At 41.8% G+C, this 27012-nt stretch overlaps 2 protein-coding genes and 1 long non-coding RNA gene across 3 annotated transcripts; all 3 read left to right on the forward strand.

The window, feature by feature from the left end:
* The first annotated feature begins 842 nt into the window (after positions 1–842).
* On the forward strand, positions 843–3745 carry LOC123733064 (protein NLRC3-like). The gene is made up of 4 exons (XM_082978247.1): positions 843–1181; positions 1435–1601; positions 1694–3495; positions 3579–3745. Exons 1-3 carry the CDS (start codon positions 934–936, stop codon positions 3067–3069), a joined length of 1791 nt encoding a protein of 596 aa, XP_082834373.1. The 5' UTR covers positions 843–933; the 3' UTR covers positions 3070–3495; positions 3579–3745.
* A 7672-nt stretch (positions 3746–11417) lies between these two features.
* Positions 11418–12697, forward strand: LOC145881488 (uncharacterized). Its single transcript, XR_014393024.1, has 3 exons — positions 11418–11464; positions 11601–12180; positions 12650–12697. It is a non-coding gene; the product is annotated as an uncharacterized LOC145881488 (long non-coding RNA).
* Positions 12698–16681: 3984 nt separating this feature from the next.
* LOC106596856 (NACHT, LRR and PYD domains-containing protein 1 homolog) lies at positions 16682–22586 on the forward strand. Its single transcript, XM_045723057.2, has 5 exons — positions 16682–17136; positions 17294–17422; positions 20502–20628; positions 20709–20738; positions 21326–22586. Exons 1-5 carry the CDS (start codon positions 16903–16905, stop codon positions 21658–21660), a joined length of 855 nt encoding a protein of 284 aa, XP_045579013.1. The 5' UTR covers positions 16682–16902; the 3' UTR covers positions 21661–22586.
* Positions 22587–27012: the final 4426 nt, after the last annotated feature.

The raw sequence follows: 27012 nt of genomic DNA on the forward strand, positions 1-27012 counted from the left end.
AAACAGATTATATCCATGATGAGTCCTCCATCTCTATGACAACAGGCACAACTCCAATATAAAGTATTTTCCTTCGTAACAACCTAACCATTATGGAACTTCTATTAGATCAAATAAGCCTCACGTAGCAAATTAGTAATTCAATTTTTTGTTGACCAAATTCGACAAACTCTCACTGACCTCCATACAACAACTCCTCACATCGTGGGCTTATTTTCGTGGACAGAGTTTTCACTGAGTAAAACCTCTCGCTTCGCCTCTTCCTCTCTGATACATGTCTGTAGAAGTTTCTGAGGTCAGTTGGGACAGAGAGGAAGAGGCGAAGTGAGAGGATTTACTCTGCCCAAAATCTGTCTGTTATTTTATTTCACCTTTATTAAACCAGGTAGGCCAGTTGAGAACAAGTTCTATGAGAGTGTGGAGTTACTTGAGGCTTATCTGATCTAATAGAAGGTTTGTAATGTTTAGGCTGTTACAGATGTACTGATATAAGTGGATGGATGTTGCATTCCGGTGTTATGATACTGATGATTTCTCTCCATAGATGGTTTGTTTGTGTTTCTACGGTTGTGGCTAGATGGAGTAGAGCTGTAGGTCTACAGCTCCATCTAGAGGTTGAGTTGGGGATAACAGATGTTGACAAATGTCAGCTAATGGGGATCCAAGTCAAATCAAATGAATAACATATTGGACTGTGTATGTTTGAATACAATATGAAGTCTGATTTAACTCTTTGACCTCAGACAGTAAATGTGTTGTTAATGGTTCTTCAACAATGTTCAGAAATATTGACTGTTCTGTTATTTCTTATTGTAGCTGAGTGAGCTGTAACTTACATCAAAATGAGTCTCTCTGGGGAGAGAGAGGAGGAGACCACTGTCTCTAAAATGAGTCTTTCTGGGGAGAGAGAGGAGGGGACCACTGCCTCAAAAAATGAGTCTTTCTGGGGGGAGAGAGGAGGGGACCACTGCCTCTAAAATGAGTCTTTCTGGGGAGAGAGAGGAGGGGACCACTGCCTCTAAAATGAGTCTTTCTGGGCGGAGAGAGGAGGGGACCACTGCCTCTAAAATGAGTCTTTCTGGGAAGAGAGAGGAGACCACTGCCTCGAAAATGAGCCTCTCTGGGGAGAGAGAGGAGGAGACCACTGCCTCCAAAATGACTCAAGACACCAGTTCTAAGAGGTAAGAGATGACATGTAAAATATACAGTTCTCTTAAAGACATAAAACTAAAGAGAAAAGTGTTCCCAAATTACATAAAATGTAGGTCTATATCATTCACTTAAAAGGCCAGAAATGGATTTACCAATTGCAGACTGTAGCTTTATAAAGAAACATCAGGACTTCTAGATGTTCCATAATACAGTTGTTAAAAGGAAGTAGATGAGGTATTGATGAGATATTGATGAGGTGATCTGTCTCCCTGTTTTGTTCAGTGTTCAGAAGCCCAGAGCAGAGTCCCCTACAACCAGCCTGCTATCAATGAAGAGTGATCAGCCACCTGCTTTCAGCCAGGAACCATTACCAGATGACAATAAGGAAGTGGAGAGGTTGGACAGTGAGGATGCATTAAAGATCACACACAACCTTCTGGACAGAAGAAGTAAGACTGTATTCCATACAACATTACAAAGAATGGTACAAAGACCCTTATAAAACACACACAAAGTCCCAACTCTCAATGTTTTCCTACAGGTCAAACTCTGCTGACAGTCCAACAAGACATTAAGGCTAAACTGAAACACAAGTATCAACACGTATCTGAAGGAATTGGACACCATGGAAACCAAAGTCTGTTCAAGGACATCTACACAGAGCTCTACATCACAGAGGGTGGAAGTGGAGGGCTCAATAATGAACATGAGGTTAGACAGATAGAGATGGCATCCAAGAAACAAACCACACAAGAGACACCAATCAAATGCAACGACATCTTCAAGCCTTTACCTGGACAAGACAAACCTATCAGAACTGTGCTGACAAAAGGAATCGCTGGCATTGGAAAAACAGTCTCTGTGCAGAAGGTCCTCCTTGACTGGGCAGAGGGAAAAGCAAATCAGGACGTTCATTTCATGTTTCCTCTTCCTTTCCGTGATCTGAACCTGAAAAAGGACCAATACAGTCTGATGCAACTTCTTTCCCACTACTTCCCAGAGCTGAAAGAGATTGACAGCATTGAAGATGGTGAAACCAAAACTGTTTTCATTTTTGATGGTCTGGATGAGTGTCGACTTCCTCTAGACTTCAAAAACAATGAGAAGTGCTGTGATGTCACGAAGCCAACCTCAGTGGACGTGCTCCTGACAAACCTCATTGAGGGGAATCTGCTTCCCTCTGCTCTCGTCTGGATAACCTCACGGCCTGCAGCAGCCAATCAGATCCCTCCTGAGTGTGTTGACCAGGTGACAGAGGTACGAGGGTTCAATGATCCACAGAAGGATGAGTACTTCAGGAAGAAAATCACAGATCAGAATCTGGCCAATGAAATCATCAAACACATGAAGACATCAAGGAGCCTCCACATCATGTGCCACATGCCAGTCTTCTGTTGGATATCAGCCACTGTCCTTGAGATGATACTGAAAGAGGCAGAGAAGGATGAAGTCCCTAAAACTCTGACCCAGATGTACTCACACTTCATGTTCATCCAAACCATTGTGAAGAACAAGAAGTACAACAAAGCCACAGAGACAAACCCAAAGGAACTGTCTCAGTCAGACAAAGAGATGATCCTGAAACTGGCAAAGCTGGCTTTCCAACAGCTGCAGAAGGGCAACCTGATCTTCTATGAGGAGGACCTGAGAGAGTGTGGCCTTGACGTCACAGAGGCATCAGAGTACTCAGCATTGTGTACAGAGATCTTTAAAGAAGAATCTGGGCTGTACCAAGAGAAGGTCTACAGCTTTGTGCATCTGAGCATTCAGGAGTTTCTAGCAGCAGTGAATGCTTTAGAATCATGTCTGGACAAGAAGGAAAATGTTTTCTCCCCCACTAGTGATGATGAAGAGAAGGAGTCAATCCAGTTGTCTGACTTACACAGGAGAGCAGTGGACGCAGGCCTTGAAGAGTGAGAATGGACACCTGGACCTGTTCCTCCGCTTCCTTCTGGGTCTCTCACTGGAGTCCAATCAGAATCTGTTACGAGGCCTTCTGACACAGACAGAAAGTACCACACAGACCAATGAGGAAACAGTTGAGAGAACAGTTGAGTACCTTTCAGACAAGATCGAAAGGGAATCCTCACCAGAAAGGATCATCAACTTGTTCCACTGTCTGAATGAACTTGGTGCAAACTCTCTAGTTGAAGACATGCAGACCTCCCTGCGATCAGGAACTCTTTCAGAAACAAGACTAAAACCTGACCAATGTTCAGCCCTGGCCTACCTGTTACTGATGTCAGAGGAGGTGCTGGAGGAGTTTGACCTGAAGACTTACAACACATCAAAGGAAGGTTATCAGAGGTTGCTGCCGGTAGTGAAAACCTGCAAGAGAGCACTGTAAGTTATGTTATTGAGTTGATGTTTACAGTATCATTATAATGAAGGATTTGTATATCTAACAGATTATCTCCTCTCTCCAGACTGGATGGCTGTAAACTGACATCTAAATCCTGTGAGACTCTGGCCTCAGCTCTGCAGACACCAAACTCCCCCTGAGAGAACTGGACCTCAGCTACAATGACCTGGGAGACAGAGGAGTGGAGCTGCTCTGTGTTGGACTAACCAGTCCACTCTGCAACATACAGACACTAGTGTGAGTTAAATATCTTCAGTATCCTCTGTCTTTATAGTTTTTATATATTTGTAGTAATTATGTTTCTAACATTATTTTACCATCTTGATAAATATGCAGAAACATACATACGATGTGATAAATATATCAAACTAAGGTTGAATATCTTGAGTGAGTTAGTATGTTTTTAACATTATTAAATCATGTGTCCTTTTGTTATTGTCTTAATGTATCTCATTATTCTTAAAGCTTTGCATATTTAACAGTGTATTGACGTTAGAGGTCGATCAATTATGATTTTAACGCTGATACCGAAAATTGGAGGACCAAAAAAAGCCGATACCGATTAATCGGCCGATTTGTATTTTTTTATATATATGTTTGTAATAATGACAATTATCACAAATTAGACACCTTGCTTTCCCTGGGGCCAATTCAATGTTATAGTCCCACACTCGTGCTCTGCTTTTCTCTGCCATGGGTAAAATTAATATAATCGTACACACACACACACACACACACACACAGCTCTCTGAATTGACAAAGATACTGAAGAGTCTGCTTAGGAGACACAAATACTCTCAACTGTTTGAATAATAAAACTAGAGTTGAAGTTACCTGTGATGAATGTTGAAAACAACTGTAATTTCTATATGCAGGAAATCCTATTTTAATAATGGGCATGGTAAGAATTGACTACCAAAGTGTGAGTCATAAATCCCATGACACCTTCCAGCAAAATCTGAAAAGTGGTTCCTTTATTTATTTATTTATTTATTCCATAGGATATTTTTAGATTCACTTCAAATAAGGTCTGTGTTTGTGTAGGCTTACACCACCTTGCCAATGTAATAACTGTGTAGATATCCATATGACACGGTAACTCTGATCAATAACGGCAAAGACTTAAAAAAAAAAATGTACATTGGAAATATGTTGACAAACGTTACCTTATTTTTTATTTATCTTTATTTAACTAGGCAAGTCAGTTAAGAACAAATTCTTATTTACAATGACGGCCTAGGAACAATGGGTTAACTGCCTTGTTCAGGGGCAGAACAACAGATTTGTACCTTGTGAGCTCGGAGATTTGAACTTGCACCCTTCCGGTTACTAGTCTAACGCTCTAACCACTAGGCTACCCTGCCGCCCCAAAATCCTAGCGGGAGTTACACGACCCCCCCACCGGCCTCGATGAGGCTCTGGGCTACTATTCCCCCCCTTTGTGTCTCGGGACCCCCCCACCAGCGGGTGGTGTTGGTGTCCGAGGCGCAAACGAAAAGGTCGGACCCTATGTACGAGTTGTCAGCGGCCACGTTGTTATGAGAATGGCACCAAATGGCACCTTTCAACCAACTCTCCTGGTGTTTGTCCTTCAAAGCGCTCAGTGACTGTCGAGGCATGTCAGTCACCACCGCGTCCACGTGGGGCAACCTCTTCAGTACCTGCGAACTGAGACGAGGATATCGGTCTGTGATATCGCAAAGTGTTTCACCAGTGGGAGTCATCGGGTCAGTTGCTGGACTGACGCCATTAGTGTCATTGTAAGGGGTGACAGTCCCCAACCAAGCGGAAGGTGTATCATTGGAAGCAGAGTATACTCTGCGCATCAATGTTTTTCTTGCTGAGACGGCCGCAGTGCTTGCGGAAGTGTCCGAAGGGCAAGACAAGTTCATCTCAACTATCGTATTGCACGACTGCAAGGAGGAGGGAAGTTGCTTATAAACAGAGACAGCTGGCTCGAAATCATGAAAAGAATGGTCAATCAGGTTGGCTGATGGAATGTGTCGAGATATCGTAATATCTCCTTGGATCGGATTCTGTACCAAGAGGTTTCTAAAGGTCTTTTTCCCAAGGGGTGCTTTCGACAGATACCCCTCGTGAATGACTGCGTTGCAGCTAGAGTTAGGGGAAGACAGTGTGGTCAGTGGAGAAGGCACTGTGGCCTGTGACCATACCTGGTTGGTTTTCCAATCCATCAATGGGAGTAACTGATCCATCAAGTCTGCTCCAAGTAGCAGGGGTACAGTTGAGGCTGGTAACATACACAGGGTGAACGAGCGATACGTCCTGGAAGTGTAGTTTCATTATGACTCTCAATGTGAGAGGCGAGGTAGCCTGAGTGACCCCTCGAAGTTTAGTGTCGCATCGTTCCACTGTTAACCAACGTTTAGTTGGCTTCAAAGCCCTTTTTAGATCATCGAACAATGTTTGAGAGATGAGTTATATTGTCGCACCCGAATCAATTAGCGCATGACAAGTTAAGCAGTCCTCCAGGACTGTTTCCAGGTATGGCCGTTTAGATTCGTGGTTAGTGGACATATTCCCCACAAAGTGGAGTGGTCGTTCGCAACGACGTGATATGCCATTTCTGTTCAAGGTGGAAGCAGATTGACTTTTCCGATTTTGAGTGGGCTTGGCTTTAACGAAGCGTTTGACCTTTTTCTTCGCAACTTTTGTATCAGAGTCTATAGACAAAGCCCGGGGGCTTGTTTCTTGATCAATTGGGCCCTGGATAGGGTCTTGAATGAGAGCGGGAGAAATTTGAACTTTAACGTCCTTGCTATGGGTGTTAATTCCTGCGGACCTGGTGTCCGGTAATTCCCCGTCTAGTGCTTGTGACTTATCTTTTACCCTTTTCTCAAATTGTTCTCGCTTTAGTTCTTCCCGTAGTGGAACTTCTGGAGAACATTGGTCTACGTTTTGATCGTCCTTCTTGGGGCTAGGGGGCAGTATTGAGAATTTTGAAAAAAATATGTGCCCATTTTAAATGGCGTCCTACACAAACTCAGAAGCTAGGATATGCATATTATTATTAGATTTTGATAGAAAACACTCGGAAGTTTCTAAAACTGTTTGAATGGTGTCTGTAAGTATAACAGAACTCATATGGCAGTCAAAACCCTGAGCGAAATTCTGACAGGAAGTGAAAATCTGATGTGTGAAATGAATTTCAAGGCTTGGCCATTGAAACACACAGTGGGTTAGGATTCTGACAGTAAAAACTGACCGAACAAGAGGCCTGGATACTGTGTCATTGTGGGAAGTCCTATACTACTATGGCGCGCGAGCCCGTGTGTACTCTCTCGTTTCGTAACGTTTTAACCTGTTAGGGCTAGGGGGCAGTATTGACACGGCTGGATAAAAAACGTACCCGATTTAATCTGGTTACTACTCCTGCCCAGTAACTAGAATATGCATATAATTATTGGCTTTGGATAGAAAACACCCTAAAGTTTCTAAAACTGTTTGAATGGTGTCTGTGAGTATAACAGAACTCATATGGCAGTCAAAACCCTGAGACAAATCCTGACAGGAAACTGAAATCTGATGTGTGGATATCACTTCAAACATTTGCCATTGAAACACAGTGGCTTGCGATTCATTTAGCACTTCCTAAAGCTTCCACTAGATGTCCCCAGTCTTTACAAAGTGTTTTGAGCCTCCTACCATCAAAATTGACTGAAAGAGAGGATGTTTACCTAGGTCACAGGAAATGGGCCATTACCATTGTGACGTCGGCGCCCATGGGTACTCTCCCTTTTCGAAACGTTTTGAAAGACAATGCAACCATCCCAATGGAATATTATTGAAGCCCTGGTTGAAAAAGCCCCTAAAGATTTATGTTATAAAACGTTTGACATGTTTGAACGAACTTAAATATATTTTTTTTGCTCATTCCTGACGACAAGTCAGACGCAGACGGTACATTTTCACTAGCCTTCGGAGCGCGCTAACGCTATTGGGACATAAATTATTAACCTGTTATGGCTAGGGGGCAGTATTTTCACGGCTGGATAAAAAACGTACCCGATTTAATCTGGTTACTACTCCTGCCCAGTAACTAGAATATGCATATAATTATTGGCTTTGGATAGAAAACACCCTAAAGTTTCTAAAACTGTTTGAATGGTGTCTGTGAGTATAACAGAACTCATATGGCAGGCAAAAACCTGAGAACATTTCATGCAGGAAGTGGCCTGTCTGACAAGGTGTCGTTCTTCTTGTCTCTGTTTATTGAAGAGTGAGGATCTTAGCTGTCCCGTGACACTTCCTACGGCTGCCACAGGTTCTCAGAAGGCGGCAAAAAGCGGAATCGTGGCTTTGCAGGCTCTGGCTGAAACAAAGTAGCGCGTTTGGGTAGTGGCTGGTTACAGTACTGTGAGACTCAGGCTCGTGCCCGCGTCGACCGAAAGGTTTGTTTTCATTCCTCTGTTTAGCTAAATGGACATTCCCGGTCGGAATATTATCGCTTTTTTACGAGAAAAATTGCATAAAAATGGATTTTAAACAGCGGTCGACATGCTTCGAAGTACGGTAATGGAATATTTCGATTTTTTTTGTCACGAATTGCGCCATGCGCACGACCCTTCTTTACCATTCGGATAGTGTCTGGGACGCACGAACAAAACGCCGCTATTCGGATATAACGATGGATTATTTTGGACCAAACCAACATTTGTTATTGAAGTAGCAGTCCTGGGAGTGCATTCTGACGAAGACAACAAAAGGTAATCAAACTTTTATAATAGTAAATCTGATATTGGTGAGTGCTAAACTTGCCGGGTGTCTAAATAGCTAGCCCGTGATGCCTGGGCTATGTACTTAGAATATTGCAAAATGTGCTTTCACCAAAAAGCTATTTTAAAATCGGACATATCGAGTGAATAGAGGAGTTATGTATCTATAATTCTTAAAATAATTGTTATGCTTTTTGTGAATGTTTATCGTGAGTAATTTAGTAAATTGTTAGCAAATTCCCCGGAAGTTTGCGGGGGTATGCCAGTTCTGAACGTCACATGCTAATGTAAAAAGCAGTTTTTTGATATAAATATGAACTTGATTAAACAAAACATGCATGTATTGTATAACATAATGTCCTAGGTGTGTCATCTGATGAAGATCATCAAAGGTTAGTGCTGCATTTAGCTGTCTTCTGGGTTTTTGTGACATTATATGCTAGCTTGAAAAATGGGTGTCTGATTATTTCTGGCTTGGTACTCTGCTGACATAATCTAATGTTTTGCTTTCGCTGTAAAGCCTTTTTGAAATCGGACAGTGTGGTTAGATAAAGGAGAGTCTTATCTTTATTAAAATGCTGTGAAATAGTCATATGTTTGAAAAAAAAAATGTATTTTTGAGGAATTTGTAATTCGCGCCACGCCTATCATTGGATATTGGAGCAGGTGTTCCGCTAGCGGAACGTCTAGATGTAAGAGGTTAACTTTTTTGAACAAAACTACATTTGTTATGGACCTGGGATTTCTAGAAGTGCCTTCTGATAAAGATAATCAAAGGTAAGGGATTATTTACAATAGTATTTTTGATGGTTGATCGTTCCAAGATGGCTCAAAACATGTATAGCCTAGACTATTTTTCTGGGCATACCACGTCGTTTATTGCAAAGTGTGATTTCCCAGTAAAGTTATTTTTAAATCTGGCAAAGAGATGGCATTCAAGACATGTTAATCTATAAGTCTTTGAAAGACAATATTACATTTTAACAATGTTTTCTAATAGTAATTTTGTAAATTATAGCGCTAATAAACCGGACGCATTTGAGGCAAAAGATTTTCTGCTGTTTTTATATATAAATATGAACTTTATCGAACAAAAAATGCATGTGTTGTGTAACATGATGTCCTAGGAGTGTCATCTGATGAAGGTTGTCAAAGGTTAGTGCTGCATTTAGCTGTGTTTTGGGTATTTGTGATGCATGCTAGTTGCTTTGAAAATGGCTGTGTGATTATTTCTGGCTGGGTACTCTGCTGACATAATCTAATGTTTTGCGTTTGCTGTAAAGCCTTTTTGAAATCGGACAACGTGGTTCGATTAAGGAGAGGTGTATCTATAAAACGGTGTAAAATAGTCATATGTTTGAGAAAATAAAGTTATAGCATTTATGAGGTTTTGCATTTAGCGTGACACACCTAGGACATTATGTTATACAATACATGCATGTTTTGTTCAATCAAGTTCATATTTATATCAAAAACCAGCTTTTTACATTAGCATGTGACGTTCAGAACTAGCATACCCCCCGCAAACTTCCGGGGAATTTACTAACAATTTACTAAATTACTCACGATAAACGTTCACAAAAAGCATAACAATTATTTTAAGAATTATAGATACAGAACTCCTCTATGCACTCGATATGTCCGATTTTAAAATAGCTTTTTGGTGAAAGCCCATTTTGCAATATTCTAAGTACATAGCCCAGCCATCACGGGCTAGCTATTTAGACACCCGGCAAGTTTAGCCTTCACCAAAATCAGATTTACTATAACAAAAATGTTATTACCTTTGTTGTCTTCGTCAGAATGCACTCCCAGGACTTCTACTTCAATAACAAATGTTGGTTTGGTCCCAAATAATCCATCGTTATATCCGAATAGCGGCGTTTTGTTCGCGCGTTCCAGACACTATCTGAAATGGTAAATCAGGGTTACGAGCATGGCGCAATTCGTGACAAAAAAATTCGAAATATTCCATTACCGTACTTCGAAGCATGTCAACCGCTGTTTAAAATCAATTTTTATGCAATTTATCTCGTAAAAAAGCGATAATATTCCGACCGGGAATCTCCTTTTCGGTAAACAGAGGAAAAAACATAAAGACGGGGGCGGCCAGTGCACGCGCCTAAGCCCACTGTCCCCTGATCGGCCACTTGAGAAAGGCGATAATGTGTTTCAGCCTGGGGCTGGAATGACGACATTCAGGTTTTTCCTGGGCTCTGAGAGCCTATTGGAGCCGTGGGAAGTGTCACGTTACCGTAGAGATCCTTAGTTTTAGAAAGAGATGTCAAAGAAAGACAATAAATGGTCAGACAGGCCACTTCCTGTAAAGGAATCTCTCAGGTTTTTGCCTGCCATATGAGTTCTGTTATACTCACAGACACCATTCAAACAGTTTTAGAAACTTTAGGGTGTTTTCTATCCAAAGACAATAATTATATGCATATTCTAGTTACTGGGCAGGAGTAGTAACCAGATTAAATCGGGTACGTTTTTTATCCAGCCGTGCAAATACTGCCCCCTAGCCCTAACAGGTTAACATCTTACAAGCATCCCAACATATTCCAAATAGCTTTATCCTTATTCATTAATTTTATACAACCATTTAGATGTAAGTCTCATACCTGAGGCTAGTATATAAACATTATTATGGTAATATGGCCGTATTGTCTCTCATGAGTTTCACAAAATTGTACCAAACGGACCAGTTCGTAGCTGGATTTTTCACCGATCTTTTATACCTTCTCCAGAACATAAATGTTGTTCGGTTCTCCAATTCTGTGAGGTAGAAGAATTCCTTTGTCTCTCTATGAAAACACTCTGTCTCTTTATACTGTGGCCATGAGGCGGGACATTTTCTTAGGAATTTACGACCGCTCAAACAGGGCCTGAGAAGGGGGAGGTAGGGGGATGGTACATAGAAAACCCAAAGAGGGCAACATCATTACACTAGTAATGAATTGTACTCTGTTCTGTATGCAGTAGGTAGGATAGAATACCTGTATGTCTCTAGTAATGAATTGTACTCTGTTCTGTATGCAGTAGGTAGGACAGAATACCTGTATGTCTCTAGTAATGAACTTGGATAGTGCACCAGAACACAACAATATGGTTTAAATGTTGACTGCTTTATTAGGTCTTTGTCAGTCAATAACCTGTTTCTCCTACAGTGTGGATCATGGTGGAGAGGGCAGGCTGAAATCAGGGCTGAGGAAATGTAAGTCTCTTCAATCTTAATTAATTGCATATTCAGCTCTATAGTAACATAGTAACTAATCAATACTTGTTCTGTACCTACAAAACAACATTTTATATGAAGATGTGGTTTGATTAAACTCTCCTTTTGTCTACAGATGCCTGTCATCTCACCCTGGACCCAAATACAGCAAACCCAAACCTGATACTGTCTGAGGGGAACAGGAAGGTGACATGGGTGGAAGAGAAGCAGCATTATGAAAACCATCCAGACAGATTTGACTATCATTCCCACGTTCTCTGCAGAGAAGGCTTATCTGGATCTCGTTATTACTGGGAGGTGGAGATGGATAGTTACTGGGATGGTGGCATGACTGTTATTGGTGTAGTTTACAAAGGAATGATGAGGAAGGGAGCTGGAGATGACAGTAGGATTGGAGCCAATAAGGAGTCCTGGTGTTTAGTCTGCTCTGACAGTCATTATCACTTTCTCCAAGCTGGAGTCCGTAGGAGATCCATCCCTTGTCCTGATTCTATGAGAGTTGGTGTGTATCTGGACTGGCCAGCTGGTACTTTGTCCTTCTATAGTTTGTCCTCCTCTGGTACACTGAAACACCTTTACTCAAGACACACCACATTCACTGAACCCCTCTATCCTGGATTTGGGTTTCTGTTTGGGGTTTACTCCTCCTCCTCCTCAGTGACCCTGTGTCAGATAGATGACCAACACATTCAGAGGTGAGTAATAGTAATGCTTTATAATTTGTTTATCGTCTGGAATCATTTCTATAAATACATTAGTAGTGGTGTGTTTTAATGTGTTCTGTTGGACCTACAGACAGTTAGATTAGTAGTAGTGTTGTTTTAATGTGTTCTGTTGGACCTTCAGACAGTTAGATTAGTAGTAGTGGTGTGTTTTAATGTGTTCTGTTGGACCTACAGACAGTTAGATTAGTAGTAGTGGTATGTTTTAATGTGTTTGTATGCACCCTACATAGGGAGCTGGTCTGTCACCCTTTGTATTGTTATGAAGACTGTATGTATGCTATATAAAGCCTTTATAAGTTGTATGTAGTTTAATCAGTCTATCCTTCTGCTTTACCAACACCAGAGACCATGGTGGAGAGAGTTGGATCAAGCCTAGACCTAAGAACACCAGAGACCATGGTGGAGAGAGTTGGATCAAGCCTGGACCTGAGAACACCAGAGACCATGGTGGAGAGAGTTGTATCAAGCCTGGACCTGAGAACACCAGGACCATGGTGGAGAGTGTTGTATCAAGCCTGGACCTGAGAAATGTGAGTGTTAACTGAATTGTTTTTAAATCAAAATAGTTTTAAAGCGTTCATTATACTTGAGTCCCAGGCAAGGAACACAATCATGATCTATTTGGTCAAAACAAACTTAAAGGTAGAGTCAGCAATATGACGTAGATGCACAAAGTAAACAGCATAGTGGGTCAATTTCAACAACAACTAAGAGTGTTGGAGCGCAAATGTAAATTTCTCTGCTGTTTTGTTCCCGTGGCTAACACTCTGTAAGAGAGTGAAGAGAACCCTTGCACATGGGTAGTGTCATGACGTTGGCCTGTGGGTAAGGTTTATGACCCCCCCCATAAATACCTTTCTCCCTTCCCTCTCTCTCCGACTCTACTGAAGGACTCTTGAATAGCCATTGTTAAACATCGAGAGTCTGGGAACATCAAACAAGTGGGGGGAAAGGAACCATATTTCGGTAATAGAACCAGTTGAAAATATGCGTTGGTACTTAATGAATATGATGTCAGTTCGGTTGTCATCTGAGACATGACTGATGACAGGACGACATAAACTGTATCTGGGAAAGTCTACACATTCTAGTTATCAGATTCACATGGAATTGTTGTTCAATTTAAATGTTTAAATATAAAACTATTTGTGAAAAGATTAAATGTAATTTTAGCTTCCAAATGAGAGAATTGGGTTTTCATAAGGTTAGAGCCCTGCTCAATCAGTGGCCCGCCCCTGTGAAGAGACATGGGTTATAAACTATGAAACACACCCTTCTCTCCCTCCACTATATAAGCCCTTGACGAAAATGTAACCTCCTGTTCCAAGGAAGATAAGACGACGGTCCATACGTTAAAAAGGACTAACATGTCAACTACAGAACTAAGCCAACCTCAGCATGAGCTTTGGTTGTGAATGGTATGAACTTTGAACTCTTATTCACTAAAGAAGTGAGACATCCTAGCCGTTGAGTTAGCAACAGAAGCTGTAAACGTGGGCTAGGAAAGGACGGACGACGTATCCAGTCTAACACACAACGAAGATACTACAACGTATCCAATTTACCACCAGAGACATTCTTTTGAGGACAGGAAGGTCTCTGTTGGCCAACACGGCCAGCATCTACGACCAACCTACCGAAGCGCAGCTCAGAGTAAATATTTATTGCATTTTCCTTTTCCAAATGGGCGGTAATTTAGAATGCATAAGATACTGTATTTACGATAGCACAGCTTCTCCCTTTGTTCCTCAGTCTTCCTGCTCTTTCATTCAAGCCCAACCCCTCTCTTTGTGTAACCAGCCGTCATTGTCACGTTCGTCTAAAGGAGTAGACCAAGGCGCAGCGTACTTAGAGTTCCACATGTTTAATAAATATGAAACTCACCAAAACAATACAGAAGAAAACGTAGCATGACGTTCTGGGCTGCTCACAGGCAGCTACACAAACACAAGATCCCACAAAGCACAGGTGGGAAAAGGCTGCCTAAGTATGATTCCTAATCAGAGACAACAATAGACAGCTGCCTCTGATTAGGAACCATACTCGGCCCAAAACAAAGAAATACAAAAACATAGAAAAGGAACATAGAACGCCCACCCTAGTCACACCCTGGCCTAACCAAAATAGAGAACAAAAACCTTTCTATGGCCAGGGCGTGACAGTCATACAGGTTCCGTCCCCCAGGGAAGTTTTCTGTATGACATAATTTGCATTCTGTGTATATGTAATTCTGTGTGATTAGTTAGGTATTTAGTAAATAAATAATTAAACCTAATTTTGTATTGCTGATTCAACTTGTTAGCCAGGGTTCGTGAAGATAACCAAGAATTTACAACTTTCAGATGAGACTGAAATAAGGTGACGATTAATATTGACTGCTATAGATGTAAAATATTACTAGGTCTTTAAGAGTTTATTCGGAAGATAACCTCTCTAGGGTATGTGGGACGAAATCGTCCCACCTACTCAACACCCAGTGGAATCCCGTGGCGCGTTATTCAAATACCTTAGAAATGCTATTACTTCAATTTCTCAAACATATGACTATTTTACACCATTTTAAAGACAAGACTCTCGTTAATCTAACCACACTGTCCGATTTCAAAAAGGCTTTACAACGAAAGCAAAACATTAGATTATGTCAGCAGAGTACCCAGCCAGAAATAATCAGACACCCATTTTTCAAGCTAGCATATAATGTCACATAAACCCAAACCACAGCTAAATGCAGCACTAACCTTTGATGATCTTCATCAGATGACAATGCTAGGACATTATGTTATACAATACATGCATGTTTTGTTCAATCAAGTTCATATTTATATCAAAAACCAGCTTTTTACATTAGCATGTGACGTTCAGAACTGGCATACCCACCGCAAACTTCCGGTGAATTTACTAAATTACTCACGATAAACGTTCACAAAAAACATAACAATTATTTTAAGAATTATAGATACAGAACTCCTTTATGCAATCGCTATGTCTGATTTTAAAATAGCTTTTCGGCAAAAGCACATTTTGCAATATTCTGAGTAGATAGCCCAGCCATCACGGGCTAGCTATTTAGACACCAACCAAGTTTGGCCCTCACCAAACTCCGATTTACTATTAGAAAAATTTGATTACCTTTGCTGTTCTTCGTCAGAATGCACTCCCAGGACTTCTACTTCAATAACAAATGTTGGTTTGGTTCAAAATAATCCATAGTTATGTTCAAATATCCTCTGTTTTGTTCGTGCGTTCAAGACACTATCCGAAGGGTGACGAAGGGTGACGCGCCCGACGCGTTTCGTGACAAAAAAAATCTAAATATTCCATTACCGTACTTCGACGCATGTCAACCGCTGTTTAAAATAAATTTTTATGCGATTTTTCTCGTAAAAAAGCGATAATATTCCGACCGGGAAACCCTGTTTTAGTTCAAAGACGAAAAAATAAATACATGGTGTCGCCTCGTGCACGCGCCTCAGTCTCATTGTTCTCTGATCGACCATTATCCAAATGCGCTAGTGTTTTTCGCCCAGGGCCTGCAAAGACATCATTCACCGGTTTGCCGCCTTCTGAGAGCCTATGGGAGCCGTAAGAAGTGTCACATTACAGCAGAGATCCTCAGTTTTCAATAAAGAGAGTGTAGAAGCCCAAGAAATGGTCAGACAGGCCACTTCCTGAAAGGAATCTTCTCAGGTTTTTGCCTGCCATATGAGTTCTGTTATACTCACAGACACCATTCAAACAGTTTTAGAAACTTTAGGGTGTTTTCTATCCAAAGCCAATAATTATATGCATATTCTAGTTTCTGGGCAGTAGTAATAACCAGATTAAATCGGGTACGTTTTTTATCCGGCCGTGCAAATACTGCCCCCTACCCTAGAGAGGATAACAGCTCTAAAACACTCTTTCGTGGTGCTCCAACTTTCTAGTTAATTTAATTTACATGATTAGCTCACTCAGGTAATATTAATTACAGAGAAAGGATTTTATTGAATAGCATGTCATATCACTTAATCCGGCATAGCCAAAAACACGACAGTAGATACTGTGTGTGACTGTGTGAGAGAGGTCAGGCATCTTGCTCATCACAATATCTGTGGTGCTGCTCGTACAAAATAATTTAGCTGACTCTACCTTTAAGCTCTCATCCTAGAATCTACCAGAAATCAGGCCCCCAACATCTACAACACATGGACCAGAAAAATGTTGTTTCCTGCTTCCACAAACATTAATTAATATAAAACTAATGTCAGAATATGGTATGCTAATGAGTGTGCATTCTGAGACTGTTGCTCACTTATATTCATTTTTATTAAAAGTTTATTTAATAATTATTCATTCAATATTCCATGAGATTGTCCATTTGAAATACTACTTTTGACTTCAGGGATTCCTCAGAGCTGTAAGACTTGTGGCTATGTTGAGGTAAGTCATAATGTCAATTCTTAGTTTTACATACCTGCAGGAGTCAGGTACAGTCTCAAAGCCAGGTGTGTACTGACCAACCATTCATACTGGGATATAGAGAGTCCTGTGTTCTGCTTTAGTAATATAAACACAGTCTCAAAGCCAGGTGTGTACTGACCAACCATTCATACTGGGATATAGACAGTCCTGTGTTCTGCTTTAGTAATATAAACACAGTCTCAAAGCCAGGTGTGTACTGACCAACCATTCAACCCTTCCCTGAGGAATGAGATGAAGATTCTTCATGTAGAGGAACATGGAGTGTCTTTAGAGGAAGTGCATGAGGTCACCAGATTCCATGCTAAGATTCTCCATCCCAAGTTCTCAGCTATCTCTGTTATACTGAGATATATATTTTCTTGGAACGTAGATGTCCACTCTGAGCTGATGCTCTATCTGACAGTGAAAAAGCAAACACTAATTCCACGCCTATACCTGTTCCCCAGTAACCCCGGCCAAATACTGGTGAGGTTCCATTATTATAGAGGTGACCTTAACTAACCAGTGGTGCAGTTTATGTTGACACTCATTAAATGAAGATAAGTGTGTTGCTAGTTTTCTGAATAATGTTTGAATTAGACTATACATTGACTGGCTGTGTATTCCATGCCTCGTTTCACAGGCTGTGGAAGAACAGGAATCAAAGTTTCAAGGGTCTAAAAGGATTCCTATCACAAGACCAGAGCAGTCCTTAAAACTGAATAGTTCCTTCAGACTGAACATTCCCTGTTCTACCTCCATCTTTCCACCGGTACAGTATTTGTAGACTAAGAACATGAATCTGACATTTAAGTCACATCTCTCTCTCTCTCTCTCTCTCTCTCTCTCTCTCTCTGTCTCTCTCTCTGTCTCTCTCTCTTTATGCTGGCAGTGTTTGGTGCATGCTGGGTATTGTATGAGCGAGGGTGAGTGTTGTCTTGAGTTAGATCGCCTGTGGTTTCTTTCTTGTTTACTTTTCTTGGTGGTTTTCCTTTTTCTGCTGATTCAGGTTTTTTTCAGTGGTAGAATTAGATATATTGTATTTCTTGTTGAATTGTCCTGGTTTTGGTGGGGATGGCGACCCACATGGGGTCGTTGTCCCTGCCACTTGGGCACGGCTTGAGGTGTGTTACTGAAGCTGCTGTCACTGTGGAGGAGTATCTGGTCTCAGTAGGAGAGAAGGTAGACTATGAAAAAGTTATGCCGCTTTTTCTCCGTCAACAAGGGTTACGATTTTGAATGTACCGCCTTTTATTGCAAATGAGCGATTGGAACGAGAGTTATTGCGGTTTGGGAAGTTGGGTTTCAAACACTCGGCTCTGAAAAAGGTTGTTGTTTCGGCGACAGGTGTTTATGTTTTTGGACTCACCGGAGCAGACTTTGGAGTTATCGTTTAAAGTCAAGTATGACAACAGACTGTATATGGCTAATGCTAGTATGGGTAGTCAACAGTGATTTGAGTGTGGGGATGTTGGCCATAAGCGACATGCTTGCAGGTGATCCTCGTAACGCCTGGACTCACTGATGTAGGGAGAGGTAGGCTGACAGTCGTAGAGCAGCCACAAGCACCTGTTGCTGAGGAACAAGTTGTTTGTGTTGAGGGTACTGAGTTGCAGTTTGTAACAGAGGGGAACATAGCGTCTGATGTGCAGCAGAAAAATATTGTTGTAGGAGCTCAGGATGGATCTGGGGAGCCATTTCCCCAGACTGGTGAGAAGATGCCCAGTACGCGTGATGGGGTACAGGAGGGGGTTTAGGTGGGTATAGTCTCCCAGGTAGTGGAGGAGATGCACGGTACGAGTAATGGGGTACAGGATGGGGTTCGGGTGGAGCTAGTCTCCCAGGTAGTGGAGGAGATGTCCACTACTGGTAATGGGGTACAGGAGGGGGTTCAGGTGGGGCTAGTCTCCTAGGCAGTGGAGGAGATGCCCGGTATGAGTAATGTGGTACAGGTGAGGAGTGTTGAGAGGGATGTGGCAGAGGGGAGTCAGGGGTCTGTTGCCTCAGTTGAGGAAGATCAGGAGAAGGATATGGATATTTCTGATATGATAGCAGCTGGCGATGACTCAATCAATCAAGGTTAGACAGGCTGTATGTATCTGATCACTACTGTAGTAGTTAATGAAGGTGGTGTCGGAGCAGCAAGGTTAGACAGGCTGTATGTATCTGATCACTACTGTAGTAGGGTTGACATTACTCCTGAGGGTTTTTCTGATCCCCATATTGTTACTGTTGATATTCACTTGTCCTGTCCATGAAGGTCATCACCTTATTGATATTTTAATGTGAAGATTTTACATGACGCCATGTTTTGGGAAAAGTTTTTGTTGTTCTGGAAAACATTGAGGGTTATTAATTAGAATTTTTGAATCCTTGAGACAATGGTGGGAGGTTGGGAAGGCCCAAATATGTGTGTCTTGTCAACAGTATACTGCTCTGTCTTGTATTGAAGTTAAAGAGACTATCAGGGCCCTTGAACAGGACATCAAATCTATTGAATTGAAGTTGCTCACTCAGAGGGACCCCGGAGCCCCTGGCATCGATGTTTTACCATCTGAGTTCTATAAGCACTGGGGTGCTACCCCCGCTGTCTATTGGGGGGGATTTTTATGAAGTGGTGTGTGAATCTTTTCATGAGGATTCTCTTCCTGTATCCTGTCAACGTGCTGTGCTTTCATTGTTGCCAAAAGGGAGGATTTGGCCCTTTAAAAAAACTGGTGACCTGTTGCATTGCTGTGCGCAGAATATAAAATGATATCTAAGTGTCTCTCAAACAGGTTGAAAGAATATCTGGGGTTGTTGGTCCACATGGACCAGTCTGACTGTGTACCTGACCGCTCTATCGTTGAGAACTTGTTTCTGATAAGAGATGTTTTAGACGTTTGTAAACTGTCTGATGTGAATGTGGGTTTACTTTCTTTGGATCAGAAGAAGGCTTTTGACCGTGTGGACCACCAGTACTTGTTCAAAACAATGAAAGCCTTTGGGTTTGGGGATGTTTTTTTGTCTTGGATGAGTTTACTGTATGCTGGGGGCCTCATGTATGATGAAGGTGGGGGGTTGGGTTGAGCTGCCCCATCCCTGTCCATAGGGGTATTAGGCAGGGATGCCCAACTTCAGCGCAGTTATATTGTCTGGCAATTGAACCAATGCTTTGTTTTTTAAGAGCGAGGCTTACTGGTTTCTCTGTGCCAGGGGTTATGAAGGGTCCCACGATAGCACGGTCTTTGTATGCAGATCACGTGACAGTTTTTATTACAGGGGTTGAGGATGTTAAGGTTCTCTCAAATGCTCTAAAGGTGTGTGAGGGGTTCTCCTCAGGTAGAGGAGAACCCCCTCTTTTCTTTGGGGAAAGAGTGAATCGCTGTGGGCAGGTCAGCTTCAGATGGGGTCCACTCCACGGTTGGGATGAACATTGTACTTACAGTGTCCCAGGTTGGTGGGGATGATTGACCTGATCACTAGCTGATTCTCAGGTGTGGGAGAGGTTTTCTCTTCCCAAATGTTTATATTTGGGACAAAGTACAGGTTTAGTAGAAGGGGTGAAGTTCTCTTAACTTTGTGTCAGGGGCAGCTAAATTAGCAATTTGGAAAACATGAAAGAACAGTATTCGAGGACAGGGGTTTGTGGATGTGATGGGAATGCTGGAGGGGATGTTGGCAGCGAGACTGAGGGTTGAGTTTGCCTGTTACAAAATGATTAACATTGATCTGTTTGAGTATATGGGGTATTCAGAGGCTGTTGTGTTGAGTTACTGTGGAGGAAGATTTGGTGTTGTGTTTTTAATTGATGTTTAACCATGTTTTTGTTTAACCTCTCTCTCTCTCTCTCTCTCCCTCTCTCTCTCCAGAGGATTCATCTCATACATAGAGACACCACACCAAGCTTTTTCAAGGTGGTTATGGAAATTACAGGGATTGAGATGGAGTTAATCGGTGATGATGAGAGGACAGTATGGAAAGAAATTGTACCAACAGGTAGGAGAATATGTCAATCATAACTGTTATTTCTGACAGATGCTGTTTAGAGTGATATAACCTATTTTTGTTTCTTTCAGATGAATACATCACTGAAACCCATTCAACTAGTAAGTAAACATGAGAGATACAAACCAATGACTTGAGGGCCAGTCAACATGGTTTACTGTAGGACCTGGACTAGTTCTGATTATAAAATACTGTCTTCAAGAACAATGACATCTCCTCCAGGACTTGATGTAGATTAACCTGGTTCTGAATGACCCAATGACATCTCCTCCAGGACTTAATGTAGATTAGCCTGGTTCTGAATGACCAAATGACATCTCCTCCAAGACTTTATGTAGATTAGCCTGGTTCTGAATGATCCAATGACATCTCCTCCAGGACTTGATGTAGATTAGCCTGGTTCTGAATGACCCAATGACATCTCCTCCAGGACTTGATGTAGATTAGCCTGGTTCTGAATGCCCCAATGACACCTCCTCCATGACTTGATGTAGATTAGCCTGGTTCTGAATGCTCCAGACTGTTTTTCTATGTCTGTGAAACCGTCCCTAAATGTGAATATGTGATATGTTCAGGTCGTTATTGTAAAAGATAATGTTTTCTCAATACTTTTATTTTAGGAGTCTGCTTCTAAATGACTGAAATGTAAATGTTCAAATGTAGTTATTTTGTAACCTGACTCTCTCAGGTGCTGTGTTGGGGGCAGGAGGTCCGGCTGAGAGCAGTCTGACTGGTCCTGCAGAGCAGCAGCTGCGTTCTGTACGGACAGAGTTTGTGAAACGAGTATCAGGACCTGTCCTGAATGAACTGCTGGACGGACTCCTGCAACACACAGTCATCAACCAGGAGGAAATGGAGTCAGTGAAGGTGATAGCTGAGAGGACAGAGAAGGCACGTGACATCATCGACATGGTGTTGAGAAAAGGAAATGAGTCATGTTCCAGGATGATCAACCTTCTTGGGGAGCTGGACCCCTGTCTTTGTTCACTGCTTCAGATCAACAGTGTTGGAGAACCAACCTAATGGTAGAATGGATAGTAACAGTGTTGGGGTACCAACCTAATGGTAGAATGGATAGTAACAGTGTTGGGGTACCACCCTAATGGTAGAATGGATAGTAACAGTGCTGGGGTACCATCCTAATGGTAGAATGGATAGTAACAGTGTTGGGGTACCAACCTAATGGTAGAATGGATAGTAACAGTGTTGGGGTACCAACCTAATGGTAGAACTGATAGTAACAGTGCTGGGGTACCATCCTAATGGTAGAATGGATAGTAACAGTGTTGGGGTACCAACCTAATGGTAGAATGGATAGTAACATTGTTGCGGTACCAACCTAATGGTAGAATGGATAGTAACAGTGCTGGGGTACCAACCTAATGGTAGAATGGATAGTAACAGTGTTGGGGTACCAACCTAATGGTAGAATGGATAGTAACAGTGTTGGGGTACCAACCTAATGGTAGAATGGATAGTAACAGAGTACAAACGTTATGGAGAAAAAAACATTGTATATATATATATTGTGTGTGTGTGACGACCCTCCCGCTCTGTCACACTGTGACGACCCTCCCGCTCTGTCACACTGTGACGACCCTCCCACTCTGTCTGCAGAATTCTTTCTCTTTGATCTTGTTTTCTTTAATAGGATGTCGGTGGGCAGAGCTGGAAGGGTCGTCAGTGAAATGGGACACACCTGGGCTCGGCTGTGTCCCGGGGATAAATACACCTTTCCCCCATTCATTGAGGAGACTCTCTCCACCCAGACACACTGTTGTTTTTGGTTGTGGCATTTTGGGGCTTCGTTGTGTTCATTTGTTTTGGCACCTCTCAACAGCCCTCATTATCACCATCTGTGAACACATCCACTCACTTCCACTGCTGACTACACACCCCATTTTTACTTGTATATAGTTGACTTTATTTAAAAAATATGTTTTTCTATATCTCCACGTTGTCTCCCTTTTTGTTACGGGCTATGAGCTGGTTCCTAACAGTGTATCAGAATTAGAATATGAATTAGAGGTCGACCTCTTGACCTCGATTATTGGAGGACCAAAAAAAGCCGATACCGATTAATCGGCCGAATTGTTTTATTTATTTTTTATTTGTAATAATGACAATTACAACAATACTGCATGAACACTTATTTTAACTTAACAAAAAAAGAAACCCAGCCTAAAACCCCAAACAGCAAGTAATGCAGGTGTAGAAGCACGGTGGCTAGGAAAAACTCCCTAGAAAGGCCAAAACCTAGGAAGAAACCTAGAGAGGAACCAGGCTGTGAGGGTTGGCCAGTCCTCTTCTGGCTGTGCCGGGTGGAGATTATAACAGAACATGGCCAAGATGTTCAAATGTTCATAAATGACCAAGATGGTCAAATAATAATAATGACAGTAGTTGTCGAGGGTGCAACAGGTCAGCACCTCAAGAGTAAATGTCAGTTGGCTTTTCATAGCCGATCATTGAGAGTATCTCTACCGCTCCTGCTGTCTCTATAGAGTTGAAAACAGCAGGTCTGGGACAGGTAGCACATCCGGTGAACAGGTCAGGTTTCCATAGCCGCAGGCAGAACAGTTGAAACTGGAGCAGCAGCACGGCCAGGTGGACTGGGGACAGCAAGGAGTCATCATTTTACATTTACATTTAAGTCATTTAGCAGACGCTCTTATCCAGAGCGACTTAAAAATTGGTGCATTCACCTTATGATATCCAGTGGAACAAATACTTTACAATAGTGCATCTAAATCGTTTAGGGGGGGGGGGGGGGGGGGGGTTAGAAGGATTACTTTGTCCTATCCCAGGTATTCCTTAAAGAGTAGTCCTGAGGCATGGTCCTAGGGCTCAGGTCCTCCAAGAGAGAGAAAGAAAGAAAAAGAGAGAATTAGAGAGAGCATACTTAAATTCACACAGGACACCGGATAAGACAGGAGAAATACTCCAGATATAACAGACTGACCCTAGCCCCCCGACACATAAACTACTGCAGCATAAATACTGGAGGCTGAGACAGGAGGGGTCAGGAGACACTGTGGCCCCTTCCGATGATACCCCCGGACAGGGCCAAACAGGCAGGATATAACCCCACCAACTTTGCCAAAGCACAGCCCCCACACCACTAGATGGAAATCTTCAATCACCAACTTACCATCCTGAGACCGAGTATAGCCTACAAAGATCTCCGCCACGGCACAACCCAAGAAGGGGGGCGCCAACCCAGACAGGAAGACCACGTCAGTGACTCAACCCGCTCAAGTGACGCACCCCTCCCAGGGACGGCATGGAAGAACACCAGTAAGCCATAATACATCAATAAAATCATTTTAGTCTCAAATAAATTATGAAACATGTTACATTTGGTTTAAATAATGCAAAAACACAGTGTTGGAGAAGAAATTAAAAGTGCAATATGTGCCATGTAAAAAAGCTAACGTTTAAGTTCCTTGCTCAGAACATGAGAGCATATGAAAGCTGGTGGTTCCTTTTAACAAGAGTCTTCAATATTCCCAGGTAAGAAGTTTTAGGATGTAGTTATTATAGGAATTATAGGACTATTTCTCTCTATACGATTTGTATTTCATATACCTTTGACTATTGGATGTTCTTATAAGCACTTTAGTATTGCCAGTGTAACAGTATAGCTTCCGTCCCTCTCCTCGCTCTTACCTGGGCTCGAACCAGGAACACATCGACAACAGCCACCCTCGAAGCAGCGTTACCCATGTAGAGCAAGGGAAACAACTACTCCAAGTCTCAGAGCGAGTGGTGTTTGAAACGCTATTAGCGCGCACCCGGCTAACTAGCTAGCCATTTCACATCGGTTACACCAGCCTCATCTTGGGAGTTGACAGGCTTAAAGTCATATACAGCGCAATGCATTGCAAAGGGCTGCTGGCAAACGCACGAAAGTGCTGTTTGAATGAACGCTTACGAGCCTGCTGCTGCCTACCATCGCTCAGTCAGACTGCTCTATCAAATCATAGACCTAATTATAACATAATAACACACAGAAATACAAGCCTTAGTTTCTGGATTCGACCATATTAATGACCTATCATCTCGAAAAGAAAACGTTTTTCCTGTCAGTGAAATATGGAACCGTTCCGTATTTTATCTAACGGGTGGCATCCCGAAGTCTAAATATTCCTGTTACATTGCACAACCTTCAATGTTATGTCATAATTACGTAAAATTCTGGCAAATTAGTTCGCAACGAGCCAGGCGGCCCAAACTGTTGCATATACCCTGACTCTGCGTGCAATGAACGCAAAATGACACAATTTCACCTGGTTAATATTGCCTGCTAACCTGGATTTCTTTTAGCTAAATATGCAGGTTTAAAAATATATACTTCTGTGTATTGATTTTAAGAAAGGCATTGATGTTTATGGTTAGGTACAGTCGTGCAACGATTGTGCTTTTTTCGCAAATGCGCTTTTGTTAAATCATCCCCCGTTTGGCGAAGTCGGCTGTCTTTGTTAGGAAGAAATAGTCTTCACAGTTCGCAACGAGCCAGGCGGCCCAAACTGCTGCATATACCCTGACTCTGTTTGCAAGAGAAGTGACACATTTTCCCTAGTTAAAAAAAAGAAATTCATGTTAGCAGGCAATATTAACTAAATATGCAGGTTTAAAAATATATACTCGTGTATTGATTTTAAGAAAGGCATTTATGTTTATGGTTGGAGCAACGTGTACCTAAGCGATTATATGCAAAGCAGGACAGGCTAGATAAACTAGTAATATCATCAACCATGTGTAGTTAACTAGTGATTATGATTGATTGATTGTTTTTTATAAGATAAGTTTAACCTCTTACATCTAGACGTTCCGCTAGCGGAACACCTGCTCCAATATCCAATGATGGGCGTGGCGCGAAATACAAATTCCTCTAAAATCCGAAAACTTCCATTTTTCAAACATATGACTATTTTACAGCATTTTAAAGACAAGACTCTCATTAATCTAACCACACTGTCACACACATTTCAAAAAGGCTTTACAGCGAAAGCAAAACATTAGATTATGTCAGCAGAGTACCAAGCCAGAAATAATCAGACACCCATTTTTCAAGCTAGCATATAATGTCACAAAAACCCAGAAGACAGCTAAATGCAGCACTAACCTTTGATGATCTTCATCAGATGACACACCTAGGACATTATGTTATACAATACATGCATGTTTTGTTCAATCAAGTTCATATTTATATCAAAAAACAGCTTTTTACATTAGCATGTGACGTTCAGAACTAGCATACCCCCCGCAAACTTCCGGGGAATTTACTAACAATTTACTAAATTACTCACGATAAACGTTCACAAAAAGCATAACAATTATTTTAAGAATTATAGATACAGAACTCCTCTATGCACTCGATATGTCCGATTTTAAAATAGCTTTTTGGTGAAAGCACATTTTGCAATATTCTAAGTACATAGCCCAGCCATCACGGGCTAGCTATCTAGACACCCGGCAAGTTTAGCCTTCACCAAAATCAGATTTACTATAAGAAAAATGTTATTAACTTTCCTGTTCTTCGTCAGAATGCACTCCCAGGACTTCTACTTCAATAACAAATGTTGGTTTGGTCCCAAATAATCCATCATTATATCCAAATAGCGGCGTTTTGTTCGTGCGTTCTAGACACTATCCGAAATGGTAAATCAGGGTCGTGCTCATGGCGCATTTCGTGACAAAACATTTCTAAATATTCCATTACCGTACTTCGAAGCATGTCAACCGCTGTTTAAAATCAATTTTTATGCAATTTATCTCGTAAAAAAGCGATAATATTCCGACCGGGAATCTGCTTTTCGGTAAATAGAGGGGAAAACAGAAAGAGGGGGGCGGCCAGTGCACGCGCCTAAGCCCTTTGTCCTCTGATAGACCACTTAGCAAAAGCACTCGTGTGTTCCAGCCAGGGCTTTGAATTACGTCATTCAGCTTTTTCCCGGGCTTTGAGCGCCCATGGAAGCCGTAGGAAGTGTCACGTAATAGCAGAGATCCTTTGTAATGGATAGAGATGACAAAGAAGGCAAAGAAATGGTCAGACAGGGTACTTCCTGTACAGAATCTTCTCAGGTTTTGGCCTGCCAAATGAGTTCTGTTATACTCACAGACACCATTCAAACAGTTTTAGAAACTTTGGAGTGTTTTCTATCCAAAGCTAATAATTATATGCATATTCTAGTTACTGGGCAGGAGTAATAATCAGATTAAATCGGGTACGTTTTTTACCCAGCCGTGAAAATACTGCCCCCTAGCCATAACAGGTTAACCCACCATTCCTTGGTTGTCATTGAAAATAAAAATATGTTCTTAACTGACGTGCCTAGTTAACCTCTTATGGACAGACGTTCCGCTAGCGGA

The sequence above is a fragment of the Salmo salar genome, chromosome 08 (assembly GCF_965601325.2).
Source record: "Salmo salar chromosome 08, fSalSal1, whole genome shotgun sequence".
In the NCBI taxonomy this organism is placed as follows: Eukaryota; Metazoa; Chordata; class Actinopteri; order Salmoniformes; family Salmonidae; genus Salmo; species Salmo salar.

What these genes read in the sequence shown, in the direction of transcription:
- LOC123733064 (XM_082978247.1), top strand. Translation starts at nt 934, where the DNA reads ATGAGTCTTTCTGGGGGGAGAGAGGAGGGGACCACTGCCTCTAAAATG. An exon ending in CAAGACACCAGTTCTAAGAG is followed by an intron (nt 1,182 to 1,434) that starts GTAAGAGATGAC and finishes TGTTTTGTTCAG; the next exon opens with TGTTCAGAAGCCCAGAGCAG. An exon ending in CAACCTTCTGGACAGAAGAA is followed by an intron (nt 1,602 to 1,693) that starts GTAAGACTGTAT and finishes GTTTTCCTACAG; the next exon opens with GTCAAACTCTGCTGACAGTC.
- LOC106596856 (XM_045723057.2), top strand. Translation starts at nt 16,903, where the DNA reads ATGAAGATTCTTCATGTAGAGGAACATGGAGTGTCTTTAGAGGAAGTG. An exon ending in GTAACCCCGGCCAAATACTG is followed by an intron (nt 17,137 to 17,293) that starts GTGAGGTTCCAT and finishes CTCGTTTCACAG; the next exon opens with GCTGTGGAAGAACAGGAATC. An exon ending in GAAAGAAATTGTACCAACAG is followed by an intron (nt 20,629 to 20,708) that starts GTAGGAGAATAT and finishes TGTTTCTTTCAG; the next exon opens with ATGAATACATCACTGAAACC.